The following is a 24,661-nucleotide window of genomic DNA, read 5'->3' as shown; positions in this document are numbered from 1 at the left end:
ACTGTAGTTAATAACGTTTTCATGACAGTTGCTCAAAAAAGATCTCATTTCATGCATGAGTTATGGATTTTGAAAAACAATGGTATAACTCCCTAGAGAATTATAGCTATTTTTTTTAATAATGTCACTTATTCATACAAATTTAAAATACTGACGTTTATCATTTAACATTTTTGTTTATGTTTAAAATTATTTAATTTGATTAATTCAACAGCCGTTTAAAATATTTTTACATAATTTTGAATCGTGGCTGAATGCCGAATAGGTCTGTGCCTTCGATGCCTAACCTGTCACTGTATTTAAGAATTATTTCTCTTAAAATTTATTTTTTTCTTCGCAAATGTGATAAAAAAACATTGTGTGCAACTCCGGGGGTAAGAAGATTGCAAACTCGGGTCTTTAATTCCTTCCAGCCTGCGGCTGTTGGGAATTACCCCCTTCGTATCCAAAATTTCACTTACACAATGTTTTTCGTTGCACAATGTACTAAAAACGTGGAAGATATTTACTATTTGAAATTTCACGCAGTCGTGATTATCCCGCTACCTTAGGTAAAATTCTAGGTCCATGTGAAATATATATGTTACAGTAAAAACCCGTTTTTAGTGCAAGCTTTTTTACCTAGTTAAAACTAGTTTTCCGTAAGGCTACCGGTTGTTTAAATGGGTTTTTGAAGTCAAACAAAATTAGTTTTCGCATAGTGCCTTGGTTGTAACAAAATTTGACTAGTTATAAAATATCTTAGACTTAAGTAATAAAATATCTAAAAACCATTAAGCTAACGCAATTTTAAGATTGACGGATTTGAAATGAGCTATTTCCTCGATGGTAATGCCTGTCGCTGCTACAGCTGTCGAAAGATTCTTGACATGCCCCGCTGACCGGAATGAGGGTTGAGCGCGCTTTTGTCGCGGTTATCTTCATTCATAATGATAGCGATTAGTTCATGTCGCCGGGCATAATTTATAATACGGTCTGGCGAAACGCCCAACTAACTTTTCGCATAAATAAACTGGCGATAAAAACACTACTGCCTTCTAGGAATACGATATAAATTACGCAAATTCTCAATCTATATTAATAAGCGCAGTTCTTTGGAATGAAAATATATACATATTTTTATAACAGACATGAAATAAGCAGACTGAAAATTCCCATTCCGTTTTATACGTTATGGAAATAATTCGTAACGCACACATTATGGTGGAGAATTCGTTAATTTAAATTCAGTAGGTATATGTCACGATACACGACATTGGCGTAGATAAGTATTAATATAAACTAACTGGAAGAAAAACACTGGAAAACGGTAGTTAGTGTTAGTTTATTACGTGATAGGGCACTTTAGCAGCAAAAAAAGTAGAGAAAACAAGCAGCTAATTAATTAAAGCCTCCAATGCGCCTGAAATCTACGTCAATGAACGCGCAAATAGCTGACTAACTAGTATCTCATTATATCGGCTCATTACTCCAGCGACCGCGTCGTGCTAGTTTCAAAGGACGTATGATACGTTAAATGCAATGTAACGTACGCTCTTTTAGACTATCCTGCAGCCTATAATATCAACAGCTCGCGCCCAAATCAATTAGGTGATCCGAAAGCCGCAAGGCTCAGATAAAAGCTGCGGCATTTCCTTTATACCCGCGGGCAAAAGAATTCAATTACATAATACTAAGGAGATTAAAAAGGCTAACACAACTCCTTTGTGGTAAGGTGGGTAGGTATTTAATTATTGGAAACGTGTTCTCTCTCCCGCGCAGTGTTCTCAGTTAATTTCAAGTTTTATATAGTACTCGATTCAACAACACGAAATTAATTTCACTTTATTGAATCATTGATCCGGGAAATTGTTAATGAGAAATAATTTGCTATCAATTAATAGCTAATGATGGGGTAAAGGTTCACTTAACGCCATCTTTACTTACCTACCTACGTATTGCACGTAGTAGACCCAGATTGGATAATTCCGACGCAATTCAGTCAACTTATACGGTAATTTAACACATTGAACGCCAACTTGCTCACCGTGAGCTAACACTAAACAGCCGCAGGCGCCACTGTAACATCAAGTTTTCGTCTAGAATATTTCGTGGTACTAAAATATTTTTTAAACGACCCACGGGTGTATCGCATGGCGGCATGGGAAACAAAAGCAAATTATATTCCGAGGGGGCCGTGGGGTCTGGCGCTTTAAGTTAAACAAAAAAAAGGATGCTAAATATATATAATCATCAAAAAAATATTTATGTAGTTTCGTTTTCTACTAACTACACTAACTGAACTATATATATACCTATATATCTGACTTGGTGGGTTTTATGGCAACCCTAACAATGTATAGAAAATCGTTAATGCATTTTAAGTCCTATACATCACGAAAGAACCAAGCTGAATCGTTTCGTCTCTAGAGCCAAGTGACTCACGCTAGATACGTTTTTGCATGGAATACGAGTGATCTATGGCCTGTAAAACAGGTTTGAATTGAAAGCTCACTATGGCTCGCCGGTGTTCCCCACGACTCCAATGGTTCAATAGGGCTTGGCCCACCGGCGTCCCCAGTGGCTTCAATGGGAATACTATATTTTTGGAGTAGGTTATATTCTCCGAAAAAAAAACCAGTTTTATACATACTTAATTATATATCAGAACGATAATTTGGACCAAACCACATGAAATCTATGTATTATATTTATTGCATGTATGTTAGTCTCTAAGGTATCTATGGACCTTTATTGTCTGAAATAATTGATATTTGTTTTTTTTTTTAAATCAAGTTATTAAAATTATAAATAATGAATTACCATATATTTTATAAATATTTACCGCAGCATTGGTTTGCATTTACTGAGTTAACAATTACTGCGTTACGAAAGTACTTAACGTTCAGTTTTCAATCCGGATCCATTAAAGCATAGGTACTTGCAGTGAGAGGTAAGTTAATAAGTGTTAACCTTCATTCAACGCCGCGTTCCCGGCCCCGTCTGCGTTGTGTGTAGGTGCAAAACGCTATTTATTTAATGTTTCCTTTTGCCTTTATGCTATGAAAACTGTCATCTTGATGATATTTATAGAATATAATAGAATTATTTATTCGTAAACACCAAAAAGACAAATAACATAATACGAGTAATAACAAAAACATCCCATAAAATGGGCTCATCTCAGCATGTTGCTAACTGAATATGTTGCTTAGTATGTTGAAACGCTAGTTTCTCTGTCGCCCTAATATTGAAAAGTGATAGAGATAGATTACTGTTTCGTGCGCTTCCGGCGCAAACGATTGGCATCTTGGCTAGGCAACCAGGAGAGAGTAGTAAATTAATAAGTATTGAGCTCGTCATAGTTACAAAGTTATTTTTTTATACGGAAGATTAAACATCAAACGCAGTGCTAATGTTCGATTCCGGTTGGTGGTGCAATTGTAAATAACCGACAAAATAAAGGTAACATTGTTCACAATTTTTATTTGTAGACAGGTATAGTCAAGTGCAAAAATATGTATCAAAAGAATCGTTTCATAAATATGGTACTACGCTCTTATTACACTGGAATAAGATGCTATGGGATATATTTTTGAGTAAGATGTGTACACCTATATTTTTACACTTGACTGTACAGTTATAAAATGATGATGCAATGTGTATGATGTATATATGAAAAATATTGAAAAAATAAATAAAACCTATATGCAAGATAAATGTACGTTTGCGGTGAAGGATAGTCATAGTCAAAAACACAGTTTAATTGGAATCAGCCTAATCCTCCGAATTTGTTTTATTTAATTCGTCAGAATTTATTATTTTTTTATGTTGGCACTGTTGGCAGTACCCAAGTGTTCAACAATGCAATACAATGTAGATTTTATTTATTTTCGTTACACATGTAGTCTACATCTTTTTTTTTCATAAATACATCTTACATCATATATACACCATACACATTGCATAATCATTTTATACAGCGTTACTAATTTCATATTTTTAAGGAAAATTATACTGAAATCACGAGGTGTAATTGGATCTTCTTGTTTAAAAATAAAATTTGATTATTTTAGTAACACAATTGATACCATTTTCATTTATATTACAAGCTTTTATTTAATTTGCCCTGTTAGTATGTTAGTTTAAATTTTGGTAGCTAAATATGACCCACTTCCCTATTTCCCATAGAGCTGAAATTTTGCATACACATGTAAATCATTTTAATGGATTTAAAAATGGTTTCTTGTAATATTTTATATTAAGCAAAATAACCATCAAAATTATCACCGTAATTGTTAATTTTAGTCACAATTTTTTCATTGCATTTAGGCGGTTATGTTATAAGAAAGAATTATCCAAATATGTAATCAACCTATATGCAACCATTTAATCATACACACAGATATTATCATTCACTCAATCGATCCAATCATGCCACCTCTCTTGAAATCATCTATACAAAGAAATGAGCTGTGAGCCTAGATTACGATAGTTAATTTAAGTTACCGAGTATACACAAACATGTTACGTTACATTGTTTGTTTGAAGAATTCGACCGAAATCCATGTAGTCAAAATTCTGGTTTTAACAGCTGCAATCCATCAAAATCTTGTGAGAAAATATTGTTAAAGAACGTTTTATTTACTTGTTTATTCCCTCGCGCCGGTGAGTCAGAGGCGTATTCCCATTTTAATGAATGATTTTTTTTTCATTTTCGTCTTGCTCGCACATGTGAATTATAGATGATTTTATAGGACTCAATGTGGCAAATACTAAATCAGTTTCATATTTTATAAATTTGAATATACCCCTCGCTCAAAAGCTGCGTGTAAATTTTGACGGGCTGATGCTGCTTAATTAAAGTGACTACAACAAACTGAGATGAAAGGAAAACAACGTTGTTATTCAATATCCAAATTATTTTAACGAAAAGCAATTTCATTATTCGTTACTTATCTTGAAGTTTTTTTTTTATCTTTGATATGTAGCTTGGCATGTTTATTCTAAGGTCTGACGAAGAACTAAGTTGTTTACAGTACAATATTTTTGGTTAAAATCACCGACATACTCGGTGGCAATGACATATATCTGAGGTCGAGCCTTACGGGCAATAAGGATGGAGCCAGTACAGCGGTGTCACGTACACGAATTTGAGCCAATAGTGCAGTTAAATGCCACAACGCGATTGGTTAATGAGTTCGCATCACGCCCGCGATTGGTCGCAACTAGTTGTTGCGTTAGACTGCACGATTGGCTCGAATTCGCGAGTAACACCAGTGAACTAGGTACCATTCTTAGTGCCCGTCAGGCCCGTCCTTAGATATATGTCAATGTTTGGTGGTTTAGCGTCGAAAGACTGTAAGAAAGTAGCTAATATTCTGTTACTTTCCCGCCAATCCAAACGATACAGTTATTGAATATGAAATAAAGCAAATATTTTACAAAGCTAAAAAAATATGGATTCATTATAAGTAACTAAAGATACCTTGCCTAAAAGGTATTATTGTGTTGCAGCTATTTACGTCTGAGCCAGGGCAATGTGGTTTCGTGGTTATCTGAAAGTAAATAAGAACAAAACAAAAAGTAAATCCCAGTATTATAGACAGAGACGTATATAAAATAATGGCTTATTACGGTAGATTTGCTGCGATGGGGACGAAATCAGCCGGTCACGGACGGAAGCCCGAATAATACGTAGACTTTTAAGATTAGTCAGAAACCAATAAAAAGGGAATCAGGAAACTAAAGGATAAACTGGAATAAATAATATTTAATTTCTTGTTGATTATATAATTTAATTTTGTACATTATTTTAGAGTGTAAAAGGGTTTTAAATATTAAAGGTTTTTAGTGCAGCCGTTTAGACAGAATTTACGAATTATTACCGTAGAATAAAATTTACAATCGAACTTTTTACTTTCCTGTGTTTTAATCCTCCTTGCTGTGTTCAATAATGTACTGTATTTCAGCAGCAGTAAGGTTTTTTTTTTCAAAAGGAAATTCTGGATGCGGGTACCATTTAGCCGGTGTTCTGAGCCTATAGTCTTTGTTAAAGGTAGATAACTCAGAAATCTCCTGGGGGCTCAGGCTGAAGTCACATATGTCAATGTTCTGCTGTATACGCTCCTTGTTTGTGGAGCGAGGTATGGCCACTAATCCTTGATCAACCTGTAAGTTTATAATACATTATGTACATAACAAGAGCCAAAATTCCTGTCTCTTCTTTAAAAGTAGGAAAATTTATGGAAAATTGTATAAATCATTTTTACCATTAGAACTGTGATGTCATAGAATGCTAGATGTATATCTTGTTGCCTAGAAAACGTAATTCTTTAAATTAATTTTGAAGATTTACGCACAAAAGTTGGCCATAATTGAAATTGAAATTGAATACATTATTTTACAGAATAGCAGACTTTCGTCTGCACCTTTTGTTAAAGAAATAAATAATATTATGCCTATTATGATATTAAAAATATTAATTGAAGTTTAGATAAGATACCCGCCCTGGATGATTAATTTGTATCATAATTCTAAAGCATATGTATTTTGGCAGGAAAACGGTGTATAAGATAATGTTGCTTAAATAAGTAGCTCGCAAAAAGCCCTTTGTTTTTAAAGCTACCTAGAATTACTTAACATAACGAAAAATTCGTTTCATAAATCATGTATAATAAATAAATCATGAATTCGAGTCCTGACTTCCTCGACCAGGGAATTACCGAATATGTAATATTAACACAGTTCAATACATGCAATATTTGGGTTGAAACTACAAGTCCCTGAACGCTTGGGACGGAGTTCTAAACGCCCAGGCCCACGCCAAATATTTGTTTTTAGTAAATAGTATCGAAACTAAAGTCAAACAAGATACCGGTTCTTCTGGGAGTAGAGATTGACAATTATGCCTTAGATATGGTTCGAACAATATTTCACTGTAAGTAAACGTGGAGTTTATGCCGATATGTCACAAATACTGTACTGGAACGAACCCATCAAAGGCCGAAATTGCCTTTGCATTTATCAGTTTAACTTGAGATGTAAATTGTATCGAAACCAACTTCAAATAATGTCAAAATATAATGATTTCCAGTTAAACAAATACTTTTTTATTTAATTCTTACTTACTATTTGCTTTTTTAATTAAGTCAATCTCTCAATCTAGTATGACGTTTTCTTATTTTTCGTCCAAATAAAACTCCCCGAATGGCATCACTAAAACAGTTCAATAATTTGATTTTTCTGTTTTCCGGTAAATCGAATTTCTCGCAAGCTATTTCCCATTTGCCAAATTTAAGGGGTATGATTATGAATTAAGACGCATATTTGAACACAAATGCCTTCAAACGCAACTTACCAAATATCTTATTAATATCTGTGGAACAGTTTTGTTATATTTCTCGGCTATACGGCGCAGGGTTGGGTGGTCAGCTCTAGGCGGCGGCGCGGTCGGTTTTCGGCCGAGAATGGCGCCGAACGGACTGTACGCCATCACAACCACGCCGTGGGCGCGACACCACGCTATCAGCTCGGTTTGGGTTATCGTTGGGTTCACCTGTAGAAGTCGTTCTCATCGATAAACTAGTGAGTTTTTTTACAAGTAACCTAAATCCTAGTTGTCCTAATTATTCCTTAAAGTAAACATGTTACCGGCTGAAGGGACTTCTGTTTGCTATTTCCGTACCAAGTGTAACCTATATAATACGAGATTCACAAAACTTTATCATGCTAAAGTATCCAGAATGTACCTCTTGTCTCTGCTGGGGGCCTAGCCAAGATGACAACCGTACAAAGTCACGTGATTATTTCCACATGTTATTTAAGTTGCATTCAACAATTGTCACCTTGGCTAGGCCCTCTGTTATATTAAAGATCTGATATAAAACAATCATAGCCTGATCGTAAACTTGGCCATTTCATAATCTGTTCGGCATTCCATGAAAAGGGAGCAGTTCATAAAATTGCCAGCTAAATTTAGCCACTACAAAAAAAGCACCTTTTTTTTGGCTAGCCCTCCGATAGGCATACTATTTGTCATAAAAACATAGGACAAATTATAAAATAGCCAAGTACACGAACTGGTTAAAAATGGGACAAGAACTTCATCACATTTAGTTTTATTTCATTTATATAAATTTTGGGTATATAACTTAATGAAATCCTCTTAATTTACCATTCCTGTATAAGCCGCAAACTCTTACATTACTATAACTTTTTGGAGAACTTATATTAAGTACATCACTTTTAAATATTACACAAATATATACGATCGACGTCAAATATATGTTTACACTTTTGCACTTTACTCTTTTTTAAGCTGTGTAATAAAAAAGAAGTAAGGTGTAAAAAAAAGTGTAAACATATCTTTGATGTCGACTGTACTGTGCCTACGCAAATAATATGCGTAATTGCGTACACAGTCATCACATACCAAAACATTTTTTGGTTTATGACCGGATTTTGAGCGTGAAGGGCACGAACGAAATTAAGGGCGTCTGGGGACTTCCAATATTCAAACATTTATTTTACCAGTAAGTTCTCTCTCTCTCTCACATGGGCTCTTTCACATGTAAATACATTTGCCTGAAAATGCATGCACGCATGTGACGAGGTCAGTGTCATTGACTCATTTCCTCGTCCAAATTCTGCACATGTTGTTTATTTCAATTATATCAAGTGCTTTTTTGGGTTCAGTCGGTAGTCAATTAGGAACCTTTATAATTCCGACATGTCCGTCTGTCTGTCCGTCCGCGGCTTTGCTCCGTGATCGTTAATTTTAGAAAGCTGCAATTGGCAAGGGTATATAAATCAACCGTACCGACAAGGTGGTAAAATAAAAACTCCCCTACACGTAAAGTGGGGATGATTTTTTTCACTTTAACCCTATGATGTGGGGTGTCGTTGGATAGGTGTTTCAAAACGAATAGGGGTTTACGAAAAATATATTTTTTTATAAAGTAAATACTTTTGCGAATAGGGGTTTACGAAAAAAATATTTTTTTATAAAGTAAATACTTTTGGAAATACTACTCCATCATCAAGAAAAACAATGTGTCTCAATCTGAATCATTGAAAACTATAGGGAACACAATCGCTTAGGCCGTTGTAACGTACATGATACTTACTAATAACCCCTGCTCAAGGCAGCCATCGTGACAGAAGGGTAACCACGGAACCCCACACTGAGCATGGCCGGACATGCTCTTGGCCGGTTTATGATATTTTATATAACAACGTGGAGTATATAGTGTTTTAATAACTTTACATTTTGTTGCATATTATTCTTCCTTTTAAAAATATATATCTAAGTACCTATATAATACAATCAGGTTTTGAAGAGAATGCGAAGCAGGCGCCTTGCTAAGCGACGGGAGATGTCTGTCGGCTGCACTCATTGATTACACATGGGCATGTGTAATCCATGAGTTATCATACCGGCCGCGTAGCCAACGTCACAATCATTAACGCTCCGTAGCATAGCGTAGTCATCTCTCTTATCACTCTTCCTTATTAGTGCGACTGTGACAGTTGCGTTTCGTTCGCCATGGAGCGTGAACGATATGCATGTTGGCTACGCAGGCAGACTTGAATGTAAAACCAACATCCACATTTCTTTTCGTTAATTTGTAGAACTTTTAAGAACGCAAAAAGTAAGAAAAATATAAAAGTACCTATACCTCTCATGTTGGATTATGGTCTCTATGAGAGTACCTATACCTCTCATGTTGAATTATGGTCTCTATGAGAGTTCCTTCAAGTCTCTCTTGGTTGGGCTTAATTAAAAAAATAATGGAAGACATAAGTTTTTATCGTATTTTTATCTCTTAAATGTTATGTTATAAGTCTAAAGAATTGTGAAAAACTTTCAAAAATTGTTTTCAAACATTACGCGACAAGCTACTCCATATAAGAATGAACTGTCATAGGAATCATAATTCGACGCGACAGGTATAGTAACATCGCATGCTATTCACAGTACAAGCGTTTACAAAGAGCACGAGGTCACCACACATACGTAGGTGCAATTTTACTTGTAAAATGCTAATATTCGAGCAGCACGACTGTGGTGTATTCCACACCATTTTATACCATAACAACCTCAATACACCCCTAAAGATTTTTGGAAACGTTTTTAATAATTAAACACGAGGACTGATTGTAAAAAAACTTTGGGAACAACTGATATAAACGGTCGCGCGTGCAAACTAAATTTGTACGTGAGCGCTTATGTGTGCTTACCTACCGCGAAAACCGAAATTCGCAAATTGCGATGATTTTTCTCTTTTACTCTGATTAAGATGTAGTTAGAGTGATAGAGAAAAATGCCCGCAATTGACGAACTTCGATTTTCGCGGTTATAGCCCAGACCTCGATCGTCTTATATACTTTGTCTTTTAGTTGAGGTAGTCTGTTGTTGATCTACATAGATATTTATGATTAATGAATTATTCATTAAGTAAATATACGGGCTGGGTAGGTCAAGTCACTGCATGCATCCGGATAGGTGGGCTGGTATAACAACCAATTGGATGCCGCAAAATAAGCGCGGACGTGGCAGGCCCAGACGGAGATGGCGGGACGACTGTCTACGCCTTCATTAGTAACTGTCCGGAGAAAGCTCAACAACGGGAGTCTTGGAAATCAAAGCAGTGGAACATTATAACGGGCTAAGAAAAGAAAAATATAAATATATGCAAAAATCAAAAGAATCATATCTACCTCGATTTGTAAAACTGCCGGTTTTATCCTAGAGTTATCCCAGAGCCGCTGCATTTGCGTTAAGTTGAAATTTGAAACACCTATGGACTTGGTGAGATTCATCTCCTTAGCATCCTCCATGCCTTCCCAGGTTTCTAGGTAATCTGTAGAACTGATGCTGCCGTCTTTCTGCGAAGTGTAAAATAACCTCAGTATCAGTAGGAAACATGAAGTATTTAAGCTGTATTTTCTATGGCCTTTTGCTAGGTATTCTGTTTTAGATTTTACTTAGTATTGAAGTATTAATACTCGTAGTTACAATGCAATACAATTGTCCATTAACTGAAAGTAAAACAGGCATACTTTGATCCCATGGTGTCTTGTTTAAACATTTGTGAACATAAAATCAAAATAAAATATTCGTAAATCATTAAAGATATTTAAAAAAAAACTTTATGGCAAAGTATAAGTAGTACAAAGGGCGAATTGAATGCCAGAAGGCATAAGAAATAAATAAATAATAATTGTAACCCTTATGGCATGGAAGAAGCAATGGAAAGATATACTGTGCATATTAAATTCATATTTGTCAAACAAAATGTTAAAAATTGATACACTGTAAGGGAGCTTCAAGTTTAAGTGGGGTCACGTCTGTATTTTATGTCCTCCCGTGCAACTTACTGTGCAATGTGCATACTTTTAAGTTCGGTAAACGTCAATCATGGAATTGACATTTATTTGTAAGAATGTACAGAGAGCAATGGTACCTACCTATAAGGGGAATAACATTTCAAGAGTCTAATTAAAGAGGAAATATAAGTTTTCTTTTACAACTGATTTTCTTAAACTCGTCAAGTTCTATTTTATTCCACATCCTCGAACGTTACTAACTAAACTAAATAAAAGCAATTGAAAACTAATAGTTTTGGTAAATATAATACAAACCTGGTTAAAATTATAAATATCATTTTTAAAACCTTGATTTTAATTAGAACTGATATATTTATAATGATGTCTGTCTATTTCAGTTCGCCGGAATCACCTGAGTTGATTCGGATAGGAGGTATGAATATGAACCATACTAATCTACCTTAAGAGTTGGCGTAAGACGCCGTAAGCCTTTAAGAGATTGCATAATATGTTCGAGAAAATTTGACCCATACCGCAGTGATTCGGGTGGCTGAAAGGTTGAGACTCTCTCGCGAGTGGTTAAGACATCTGTCACGAAAGCAAAGGACGCTGGTTTGATTCTAGCCCTGGGCACTAGAGGCCTTGGTCACTTATTTTCGTATACGAGTATGACATCTATTTCAGTTTATACATTTTTACGTAATTTCAAGTTCCTAGCTTAAAATAACTTGTACCACATTAACCACAAACAAACTTTCCTCCCCTTTTTAACCCCATTACCTTATGGGTCGAAGTCATCATTACATTTCCCACGGTGTTAATTGAAGGGAAAACTTCTTTAGCGGCACTGTGCACTTTTTGTGATGGGGAAAAAATGTTAAACTCGCGTCAGGTCACATGACCGTCAGATTGAAAATTCGTAAGACGGACACGTGACATCATGGTGACGTGCAAATTGAATGTCATCGAAGCCTGGTTACTTTTGAAAAATCGTATCTCATTCAAATGTGACATTTTATTTTCTTCATAATCAAAGTGCTGTCATAACGGTTAAAGAGGTTTAATCTTTGTTAATTGTGTTGTATTGTATCTTTGTGTTGTTGGGTGTCCATGATTGTAGGTACTCAAATTTTTCCTTACCAAAAAGTTAAATAACAGAAAAGAAGCGTGATTGTTTTACTTAATATGATGGTGAACGATTCATTAACATTTACTGATTGTGTATACTCTGTATATGTTAATGTTATATTAACACTAAAATTCTACACTCAAAATATCTTCCGAGAATTATCTCTTTTTATAAAACTGCTACTCGATTTCTCCAAAATATCAAAAATGCACAACGTTAATATTCAAGTTTTCACTTCTGCCGGCACTCCCGGAGTTCAACCCGATTCTTTTTATTTTCAAATATCTGGCTTATGTGTTTTCAGCTGTCAGTCAGTCAGATCAGAACATATGCATATACTCGTATATAGTGTTTCTTTAAGAAAGGCGTGGGGCATGGCAGCAAGAATCCGCGAGTCAAGGGCCTTGACACGGAACGAGACGAAGTTATGTTTGGCATCACAGTCTTATAGGAACTATTTATATATTTTATTAAGTTTTTATATCATATTCCGTGCCAGCACTAGTCCCATCTTCTACGCATATAGTCATAATTCAGTCAATACTTGGTCTAATGCACACTTACCACGTAGACTAAGGTACGTAACAAGCTGTTTTCCTTCCGTTTCATAATAACTATTTTTAGCACGAAATTAACAATTAAAACAAAACGACGCAGTTCTTAAAACTAATTTCTGCAGAAAACTTGTAGCGAGTTAAAAAGCGTCCAACAATTTTAAAATGAAAATACAGCGAATAACTTGCAAAGTTTCAAGTAGTCCTGCCTATAAAGTTTTTGCTGACACCTTCAAAGTTGCTTAATGAGAGTAGGTGTTTTATGTTATAATCTTTTTACCTAGCACGGGTATGCTAGTTGCACTTTTATGGCCTATTATGTCATACTTAATTTTCAAAGTTACAATAATTTTAAAAAATACGGTGCGTCTCAAGCATTTACTGGCAACATATATCAAACTTTTAAAACAACATGGTCCAGCCAGGTGACCAGATGTGGTGTACTAAAATTTGAACTGTAACGCCCCTATAGGTACATTATTGCCGTCAGAGAAATATGCTTTTCAAAAGTTCAAAATCAGTTGTAGTAGTTACACATGCGGAATAGTAAATTTCAATGCAAGTGTGCAAAATGTGTCATTATTTAGGAGTCTCGAGATGTAGGGGAATAAAAGACTCGGGACAAGTAAATAATGACACTTGCACTCGTACATAGAACGACGTTTTTTGATACATTTGCGAAAAAAAGCACAATAAAACAAATATTGGTTACGTGAGTATTACACATACAAACTCTACAGCTACAAATTTTCCCTTGTACTATAATATAAAAATTAAAAATATTCCCTGTATTGTTAATTCAGCACTATAGGTACAGTAAGTTCAGCGATGATTTACATTGCAACAATTAAGCACAAAAAAACATTTCATGCAAAAACAGTCTCATCAGTTGTAATTTAAGTTGAATTTTGATACACTGACTTTATATTGTATACCTCAATGCTTTGATACAACTAAATTTTAAGTGAAAATACTGAATAAAGCGGGCGCCAGTTTTACTTTTTTTTTTTTCTGTTTACGACAGCCAACGTTGCAGTTACAGTTTCATTCAGCCAATAATTTAAAATATGTTTCAGTAAAATATCGTATTATATAACGTTTTATTTATAAAAAATAACAAATTACCTAATATTTAATGTACCTATAAGTATCATATAATAACATTTTTTGGACGTAATTGACGTGTAATGGCGAAATAAAAAAATACTTACATAGAGTTCTTGGAAATCCAAACTCTTTAGTGTGGACGTATAGGATTACGGTCAGAAATAAATTTAAAAATGTTGGAGGAGTAGTAAAAAGCACTAATTCACAAAAAACAACTTTAAGAACGCTAAACAGCTACGTAAATATAGCACTTTTTAAGCAACTGTATTAAATAAATCATTTGTGTTTGCAAAAAGTGACGAAAACTCAACACTACTCGCAGAAGTATGAGTAAGTATTCGATACAAACTACTAAGATATTACATTCACAAACAAGTTACTTTTTTAGTATAATTAAATACACGCTCATTGCTCTTGAATGTATTATGCAAAGTCTGTAAAGAATCTGCCTACCTACTTATAATTTACAAGCTCTATTTGAAAAATAAGTACGATTCCATTGGAATAGCATGTTGAAGCTCCTATTGCTTATTTTTCAAGCTAAGTAAAACAAAAGCGTCGGGACTATACCTTGTATGCCATTGGATAGTGTACGAGGTAGAGATCGATGTAGTCCATTTGTAACAGTTCTAACGACTTCTTCAGAGCAGGAATCACTTCGTTTCTTTCGTGAGCATCGTTCCATAACTAGGGAAAAAGAAAATAGAACCCGTTTAATGTTTTGCTACGACAAAGAAACGTTATTAGACTAGGGAGACATGAAAGATAGCGTGTTATTTTAACCAGTTTTCACCGGCTAAACAGATACGTACGTAATTATAGTGAAATGTTGAGCGGTTAACAAGGTTATAAGGCAAAATTTAGCGTGACAAAGTATAATCTAAGAGTCTAACAAGTTGTTCAACGTTAGAACCTATAACAAAAGTCAAACTTCTAAAGTTAGAACAGTGCTGAGGTGGTAATGCACGGAAATACTCATTTACATAGTGTTCCCGTGTCAGTATTTTACTGGAAGGTGTAGGTTAATTGTTTAACATCGGAATACTCACTTTGGTGGTGACGTAAACGTCGGCGCGGGTGTCGTTGTCTTGTAGGAAGCGGCGCACCCCCAGGCCGACCTCGTCCTCCACCCGGTACAACGCCGCGGTGTCAATGTGTCGATAGCCGGCCTCCAGGGCCCATTGTACTGCGCGAGCGAGCGAGTGGTTCGTCGGCAGTACCCGCGTGCCCTGCACGACGGTTAACATGGCCCGGACATGTCCGGGTGTTAGCTTCGCATTTGTTAACAACGCCGCACTGAGGCCAGTTTCACAGTTAGAAACTGTTCACTCTATATTCCGCACGATGCCAGTAGTATAATACATTTAATAAACACTTATAGGTACTTACCATCAGTTCGGCGTAAACATGTTAGATAGATAGATATTATTTTATTAAGTAAACTTTTATAGAAACGCTTTTAACGACTTGTTAACGTAAACCTATAATAATTTTATGTATTTTTCGTACATATCAACTACGAGTAGTAGTACTATCTTCGTACTTCAACTATTCAATGGCATAGGTACCTATTTTTAAAAAATATAAATATTATAGGACATTATTACACAAATTGACTAAGTCCCACAGTAAGCTCAATAAGGCTTGTATTGAGGGTACTTAGACAACGATATATATAATATATAAATATCTATAAATACTTAAATACATAGAAAATACCCATGATTCAGGAACAAATATCCATGCTCATCACACAAATACATGCCCTTACCAGGATTTGAACCCGGGATCATCAGCTTCGTAGGCAGGGTCACTACCCACTAGGCCAAACCGGTCGTCAAATTAGTATTAAGTTATTAGAACTATTACAAATTTGTATTAAGTTATTAGAACGAAGTGTATGAATAATGTAGTGAAAGCGTTGATCTCGGGAATACCCCTAGCTACCTACCCTATACCATTCAAATAAAGTATTTATATCGTATCGTGTCGTAGTATATACATTGAATGAACAAAGTAATTTTCAAGTACTCACACGCAGTGACAAAACTTATTCCGCGTTAGAAATATTTCAATTTTGCGAACTTACATCTGCCAAATGTCCCAGGCTGGTGCCTAGCGCTACAGCAGGAATTTCATTTCCGTCGTTTAGTTTGTATTTTATTACTTCCCCATTTACCTGCAAGATAACAAAATGAAAATCACAAATTATATTAAATTCAATGCCTTTTGAAGCTCTTTGTTTCCTATTTAAATATTTTTAAAATAATTAGTCTAAATTACGGTCTTTGTATTGACGCTGCAACCAGATGCGGCTATGGTGTGTGAGCGAGATAGGGTTATGCATGTATAGCGTGTCTCGCTTGCAAGTCGTCGCCAGATTCGGTTGCAGCGCCTGTGTGATAACCTGATAACCGTCTATTGGTAATAGTAAATTCAAAAGATTGAATTAGAATTTGTTATTGTAAGCTGTTCATTAAAGTATACATAAATACCTACATCGTAAAAATAAATAATATTAGTGTGTACATGGTATACACAGTATTCATTAAGATCAAATTTATGTACCTGGATCTGTAATTTGGTTTTTAAACACAATGGCAAAAAAATCTGAATGGGTGAAAAAAACCTGTCAAGCGCAATTCGAGCCGCGATTAATGTGCCGCACCGACCAATACAGAATTACGAGCCATCCCCAAGGCTGAAAAACAAGCCGCACTGTAATGGTGAGCTTTTACAGGCATAGTACATGTTGAAGGTTAAAACCTAATCGTTACGTACTTACATTATGTACAAGTTTTACGTCGTATGTATATGTAAGCTTGGGCAATGCTTTTAAATGTTACTTATAAGGTATTTAAGGTTACTTCGTTTTGAAGTAATATTTTGTACGTAGACACATTTTTGTGCAACTGCAGTTCTTTGTAATATTTTATATTTTGAACCAGATTAAAGCCATGATGTAACCTAAGTTACACAATTAGCTATAGTATACCTTCCGTCATTACTGCTTTACACGGGCTATTGTAAATTTAATGAAATTTCTAACAGTTGCCACTGGAAGTTTGTATCAAAGAACCCAGCTGACTCGACAAATTCATCGGAGCTGTCCGTAGCGCCCTTCGATTTTGATTTTGGTCGGTCTATTGTTAGAAAATTCCGTAAGAGAAATTATATCTATATTGTATCCTTAGTAAAGAAAAAAATCCTCCAATATCCGTCAGTAATTCGCATACCTATTTAGTCATCATGATTGAAAAGTATAATAACGTCAACAACGACATAATTATGATATAATCATTTTTTTTTATTTAAGTCACTAATTTTATCAACAAGAATCAATGTATCAATCATTTACGCCTTATTTGGTCAAATTAGAATAAAATCTAAGTGAGCATATAAATGTCAAAACGGTATGATCTATTCTTAGGGTCATCGTAGTTCGTATCTCACACGCGTCATCTATCACGTCTGCCTTGAAATCTTTGTGTTCTGTATTTCTTGTATATTCCCACTTATAACAGGCATAACCAAAATGATCGGGTCTTAGAATTCTAGCTACGATTAAGTTCTCAAAAACTTTGTAAGTATGTAGTGTGTTATTATCACTAGTTACATAAAATAAACTAACTTGAGAGAAACAAAACAGTATCGATAAGAATGATCTCGCGCACTTGACCGTAGCGACCATGATGCGTGACAGACTCGATTGGACTGCCAGTTATAAAACAACGTAATCAAAGACATACTCTTATATTATGAGGCAACATTCTTCCTAGCGTGCGTTCAAAAACACCGCCGACAAAAACTTTACGCCAGATATACCTAATGTTACAGAACTAAACTCGGTAAATAAACGTTTTAACTAGAAAGTGTTTTGCATATTTTGTCATAATAAACTATTTTAATATATGTTTTTTTTGCTTATAAATCAGAACTTTTAAACGTTCAACTTGTTTAAGGTTGATCACGTTCGTATGTATAATATGCTGTACAGCTACGCACGCAGGTAAATAAAAACGAGAGGCTGTCGTTTAGGGTACGTTCAAGAAAAACGGAATCCCTCGATGTTTATGAAGATTCCTACTCAATTCTTGCATAATTTCAAGACCCTGTATTTGCGGCGTAAATCCCTTTCAGTATTCTAAAATATTCTTGTTCTTAATTAAACATTCCATAAGGCAGCCCAAACATTCCGGAGAGATACCGATACGTTTTCTGCAAACCATTACGTAATTGCCTAAACCATAAAGCCTGTTCTACCTCGGAACTGTAAATACAGAAAATTCAAAACGTTATTGTAGAGTGATTTATCTAGAATACATTTTTGCCCTGAGCACCCACTTGGAGAATAACGAGTGGCTGGCATTTTGCCGCAGTAAAAGAGGACAAAATGAAATTTAAATTCCCGGAATGTCTCTCGTTGTACGTTACCGTATATAGATGATCGAGTTTAATTTAAGAACAATCAGTAATTACTCGGGCGCTTCCTGCACTGGCGGAGTGCAGGACGGGTGAAGTATGATGTCGTCCGATAACGGAGGTGCGGGTTTATGCAACTCGTGAAGCCGTTTGGGGACTTGGGTTTTGCGGTAATTTAACATATTGATGGTTATTTGATGTTACCATTACATACTATATTACAAATATGAATTTATTCAATATTATATATATTAAATACATTTGGTATTAATCGTTGTAGGTATTAGGTGCCTAGAGCGATTAATACCTATACCGAATTATTTTGTTATATTTAAATATTGATTACGATTGCCTGCTGTTATAATAATTACCCTGTTGCCTAGGTTATAAGGGCAACTACTGATAACTAAAGCTGCCAAAATTAAATTATGGGATATGAGCAGGGCATGCACATTTCATGCCGTTGACGTAAAAATGACGTAATTTCACATACATGTAGTTTTTTTATAACACTACAAATTTTGATAGCTAACAAATTGACGCGTAAAAATGACACCGTTAAAAATCGAAAAAAGTATCATTTAACAAACTAGCAATCTATTATTTTGTTGCGTGATAGTAGGATGAAAGTTCTTAGACGTTTCTGTACTAATTGTCAAGTATTTATATCAGTAAACTAAAGAGGTTTTAAAACAATATATTATTGCGAAAAGACTAATTGGAATCATACTTTATGTATAATGACGTCATTTTTCAACGGCATGAAATGTACGGGCCCTGGATATGAGAAAAGAAAACTGACGTCTCAATGTATTCATACTATCCACTTCGTTTATAAACCTATAAGTTTTTGTTGGTTTAAAAAAAAAATGGAATGAGCATTAACTTGTGTCATCTTATGTAAATACGTTAATTTGATTTCATAAGCGCTGTGCAATATTTTAGTTTTTAGTCACTTTGAACCCCAAATCACATCCTTCCAATCGTCTTTATCCGAACGCGCGAGTTATTACGCGTCATAAACGTTAATTATACATAAATTGAAATAGCATAATACCTGCCGCAGCGTATCAAAACGACAAAATAACAAGTGAATTATAATGGAAATGTTATAAATCGCAAAAATATATCCAACGCTCTCCGTTGATAGTTGTATTTGGCTGAATTTACCGTTTAAATGATATCTACCAATACCTAATGATCTGCTGCCCGCAGATCGTGACCATTGTATTTTTATCACAGATCAATATCAGGTAGGTGGTCTAATTTCGGAGGCTGTTTCGACTCCAAAGAGCAACTCTTACCTACCCGAGTGAAGCTAGCGTAATAAATTATTACATGTGAACCCTTTGCGTGGTTAAGCTCGGAGGTATTGGAAGTTAATGTATCGGCCGGGGGCGGTATTGCCCTGGTATAGTAAACTACTCCTATCTGACCTCCCGCGTCCTCTGTGATATAACCCCGAACAGAACAAAGAAGGTACAATCCATTACCTTCAACAGATCGCATTATGTTGGATATATTGCATACTAAATTTCCTATACAACTAGCCACATCCCTAACTCATTCTAATCCCTCGGGAATACGAACAGTTCGTAATCATGGTAAAATTTTACAATTTCATTCTAAAAGGTTTATCCTACGTGATCGTTTGAAAATGATGTTTAGATTAAAGTACGAAGCGCACCGCCTGCACTGAAATAGCTTTATTGGGAATAGCAGAGGCTTCTCTGAAAATAACAGATGCAGGTGACATTTTCTAATTTGTAAATATCAAAAGCCAAGCAAGCAATATTTTAGAAAATATACTATTTAACACAAAATCATAACAACTTGATTTCTTTGTGGAATATATTATAAGTTATTTATAAATCAATTTGCAGTAGGTACCTAATCATAAGCAGCAGCATTTGTATACAGCACCCCAAAGTAATTTTTCACACGTTGGTCATGCAGTTGCGATGTCAATGACAGATTGAAAGCTCTAAAAACACCATAAAACTCATCGGTATTACAAAGCGCAGAAGATAGGCACGATCCAATGGTCCAAGTCCAACGCTCGTTTTTAATATGCGTACTGCATTAGCCTCGTTGGAATGCGTTTGTAAAGCAGGTCCTTTACGCTTAGTGTAGATTTATGCGAAAAGTTGACATATATTGTCCATTAGTCACATCACACTGGTCAATCTGATGAGCCCCTGCCTGATAGACAAAAAGCAGTGTTGTGTCTTAAGTACAGGATGGTTGTGTTTTTACCATCTACATATATTATTATGTCGCAGGGAAATGGTCATAATAGAGATTTTGCCTAATCTCTAAGGGATATGATCAAGTCACGCAGGATGATATAAGATGGCCAATCCATTTTATCCTTTATCAAACCCATGGGTTTAGTGAAATGATGAAATCATCCCAAAAAGTCGAGTCACTTTATTATTTCACCAGACTTGCTTAGTGATTTGATATTGTCCCTGAACCACGTCAGTGACTTGACGAAAAGAGCTCCAAAATGACTCGATCATATTTGGTCAAATTCTGTTTTGTTATTTTCCCTGCGACATATAATGATGTCATAGCACTTTCATACATACTTGTTAGAATGTGTTTATTTGCACCAATCTTATTAGAAAAAATGCTGCCACATTTCTTTTTCACTAACGGCCAACTTAGAATCTATATTTTTGCTGCTCGGTTGATAGCTTACTTACGTCGATACTTAGGTAATACTGAAAGTTCATATAACATCATAAACTGACTGACTGAGATATGTAACAGTTTCTTTCAGAATTCCTTTTCTTAAATCTAGAATAAGAATTATTTATTTAAAAGAAAAAGCTGATTAACATTTGCCAATAACCTGCAGCCCCAGCGTCCCACACACTAAGCTATGCCTGTCACGGATGCGTCTTTCAGACATACTTACATTTTTTCTTTACAATAGGATCAACCTGAAAAGTAGTAGGTACACAGCCCATTTTTCCTCAGGCACTTTTTGTGTAAAAATTTTGGCCTTGTATGGCGGTTGTAGGGTATCTATTTAGATTCATGTTTTCTGACGTAAACGTGTGTGTAAGATTATTTTTAGTTGACTCATTTGGAAACCTAGGTTGTCTGAATCTGCTGATATGTGATGATTTTGTAATTTATTGTTATTGAGCAAACAGCTGCGATTTTCGTTTAGAGAGTTGCGGTCTAAATACTTCCTTCTCGATTATCATCCGCAAGATGAATTTATGAAAACAATTAAATTTATAAAATGTACCAAAATCCAGAGAGCACGCCTGACCTTCATTGATAATACTCGAAACTTGGTATAAACTTGTTGTGTCTACTGAGAGCACAAATGAATTGAAAGTCGTAAAAAAATTATAGAGTTATATTTTATTATCTCTAAGTGGCTCATCATACGAACTTTCAGTATTGCCAACGTATTTATAGATCTGATGGCTTTTATGCGCCTTTCACATATATTCCAGTAGCATTCAAATCCAGTGATCGAATCCAGCACTGTAATACTGTTACTAGAATAATGTGGACTGGCACTGGAATATGTCCAGTGACTGGGTTGTTGGTCTACTTTTTGATTCCAGCTCGCCCAATTAAGTGCTACTGGAATTATGTAGACAGCCAATCTAGCGGTGGCAGCATGGTTCCATTTTTATCACTTGTCACTATGCCCGTCACTTTAGCGTTTACATACTTGTTAGAACGTGACAGCATGGTGACAAATAATAGATTTCTCATGAACATACTGAATTAGTTTACAATATTTTCTTTATTTTTGAATTTTCTACAATTAAAACAATACAAATCCTTTATTCAATCGCTTGAGTTTTTCCTCTCTAAGTCGTACTCCAATGTCAATGTCACATTTTACCAAAACCGCGGTAAAACTATCTGTCACTTGTCAAATACTTACAAAATAAACCTAACGTTCGAGACATCCTTAACATCTAACAGTCAGCCAACCTGACAATCTAGGAGTTTGTCCTCAAACTCAATCTAGTAGGTACTAAACTTTTCACAACCTTATTTTCCAATGTACCACACGAGCCTTATTCTTCAAAATTAACTTTTTGCAACATTTTACTCATATAATTTACATAGTTTAATAACAATTCAATGGATAAAGGGGCATAGTGGATCAAGAGGAAACGATGCAGCGGACGAACTGGCCAGAAAAGGCTCAGAAACGCATACGGCATATGGACCCGAGCCCATCATACCCCTACCAATATCCTATATACACAACCAACTAGACCTACATCACAGACAACTGCACAATAAATACTGGAAGGAAATGGACACATGCAGGCAGACCAAGGATTTTCTACCGGAACTGAACCACAAACTCACCAAAATACTACTGAAAACACCTAGACATCAACTACGTAAAATAGTAGGATTAATTACAGGACACACTTAACAAACACCTACACAATATGGGTAAAACAGACAGCCCCATGTGCAGAGCGTGCATGGAAGAAGAAGAAACAACAAGACATATTCTCCTAGACTGCAAACAGGTAGAAGTATACAGGAACAAATACCTAGGGACTCCGTGCACACTAGGAGAGGCAATTAGCAACCTGAAAACTTTGCTAGGCTTCGTGGAGGAGCTGGGGTGGTTAGAGTAGCGCTACCTCGTTTCACGCAAAATAGGCACAATGGTTGTCGATTTGCGGAAAATGCCCAAAAGCACTAACTAACTAACTACATAGTTTAAGGTACGATGGGACTGGCATAATCTTTAGATTAAAAGTCCCTAAATAAATAAAAGAAAAAAAAAATTACCACACGAGCCTTATTATATTTCAAAATTAACTTTTTGTAACATTTTACTCATCATACATTAGTCTCTAATGTGCCATCATGAATTTGTTTCATTAACCATTGTGTGACATTTCGACTTTCAGCACACTAGTCTCTAATGCAGCAATTATTCACCTGAGGTGACACTTGACATCCGCACCACACTAGTCACTAGTGCAGCCGTGTGAACCTGATCACTCAGACTAAAACATCAACAATATTCATCTGAGGTGACATTTCCATTTCACTCCGCACCACACCAGTCACTAGTGCAGCTGTGTGAACCTGGTCACTCAATCTAAAACATCAACAATATTCATCTGACGTGACATTCCCATTTCACTCCGCACCACACTAGTCACTAGTGCAGCCGTGTGAACCTGATCACCCAGTCTAAAACATCAACAATATTCTTCTGGGGTGACATTCCCATTTCACTCCGCACCACACTTCACTAGTGCAGCCGTATGAACCTGGTCACTCAGTCTACGACATTAACAATATTCACCTGGTGTGACATTACACTCTAAACCACATTAGTCTCTAATGTAGCCTTGAACCTGGTCGCTCAGTCTACAACATTAACAATATTCTTCTGATGTGACATTGAACTCCAAACCGCACCAGTCACTACCACTAGTGTGACCGGGTGAACCGGTTTACTCAGTCTATCCATATTTACCAACAAATAACAGCCAAAAGAGGCAACACTAGACCTTTTTTAGGGTTCCGTAGCCAAATAGCAAAAAACGGAACCCTTATAGATTCGTCATGTCCGTCTGTCTGTCCGATTCTGTCACAGCCACTTTTTTCCGAAACTATAAAATCTATACTGTTCAAACTTGGTAAGTAGATGTATTCTATGAACCGCATTATGATGTTTACACAAAAATAGAAAAAAAAGAATAAATTTTGGATGTTCCCCATACTTTGAACTGAAACTCAAAAAATCTTTTTTCATCAAACCCATAGGTACGTGTGGGGTATCTATGGATAGGTCTTTAAAAATGATATTGAGGTTTCTAATATCATTTTTTTCTAAACTGAATAGTTTGCGCAAGAGACAGTTCCAAAGTGGTAAAAAGTGTGTAACTTCTAAAATAACAGAATGAAAAATCTAAAAAATATATATGATGTACATTGCCATGCAAACTTTCACCGAAAATTGGTTCGAACGAGATCTAGTAAGTAGTTTTTTTTAATACGTCATAAATGGTACGGAACCCTTCATGGGCGAGTCCGACTCGCACTTGGCCGCTTTTTTAACCTGGGCCATCATACTGAAATATCTTTTAACAACAATAAACATGACGTTTTCATAAACAAA

General features: G+C 35.6%; 1 protein-coding gene across 1 annotated transcript; it reads right to left on the bottom strand.

The window, feature by feature from the left end:
* Nucleotides 1-5,737: 5,737 nt before the first annotated feature.
* On the bottom strand, nt 5,738-17,861 carry LOC133522147 (aldo-keto reductase AKR2E4-like). The gene is made up of 7 exons (XM_061857375.1): nt 17,732-17,861; nt 16,190-16,279; nt 15,150-15,329; nt 14,671-14,787; nt 10,702-10,869; nt 7,340-7,537; nt 5,738-6,150 (listed from the first exon to the last, which is right to left on the bottom strand). Exons 1-7 carry the CDS (start codon nt 17,789-17,791, stop codon nt 5,911-5,913), a joined length of 1,053 nt encoding a protein of 350 aa, XP_061713359.1. The 5' UTR covers nt 17,792-17,861; the 3' UTR covers nt 5,738-5,910.
* Between the last annotated feature and the right edge of the window lie 6,800 nt (nt 17,862-24,661).

This window comes from Cydia pomonella, chromosome 10 (assembly GCF_033807575.1).
Source record: "Cydia pomonella isolate Wapato2018A chromosome 10, ilCydPomo1, whole genome shotgun sequence".
Lineage (NCBI taxonomy): Eukaryota > Metazoa > Arthropoda > Insecta > Lepidoptera > Tortricidae > Cydia > Cydia pomonella.
This window is presented reverse-complemented; position numbering and strand designations above follow the sequence as displayed.

Coding starts and splice junctions, on each gene's coding strand:
- LOC133522147 (XM_061857375.1), bottom strand. CDS start 17,791: ATGGTCGCTACGGTCAAGTGCGCGAGATCATTCTTATCGATACTGTTT. Junction 14,788..15,149: donor ACGTTTACGTCACCACCAAA/GTGAGTATTCCG, acceptor CTTTTTCCCTAG/TTATGGAACGATGCTCACGA. Junction 10,870..14,670: donor ACTATCCAATGGCATACAAG/GTATAGTCCCGA, acceptor TACACTTCGCAG/AAAGACGGCAGCATCAGTTC.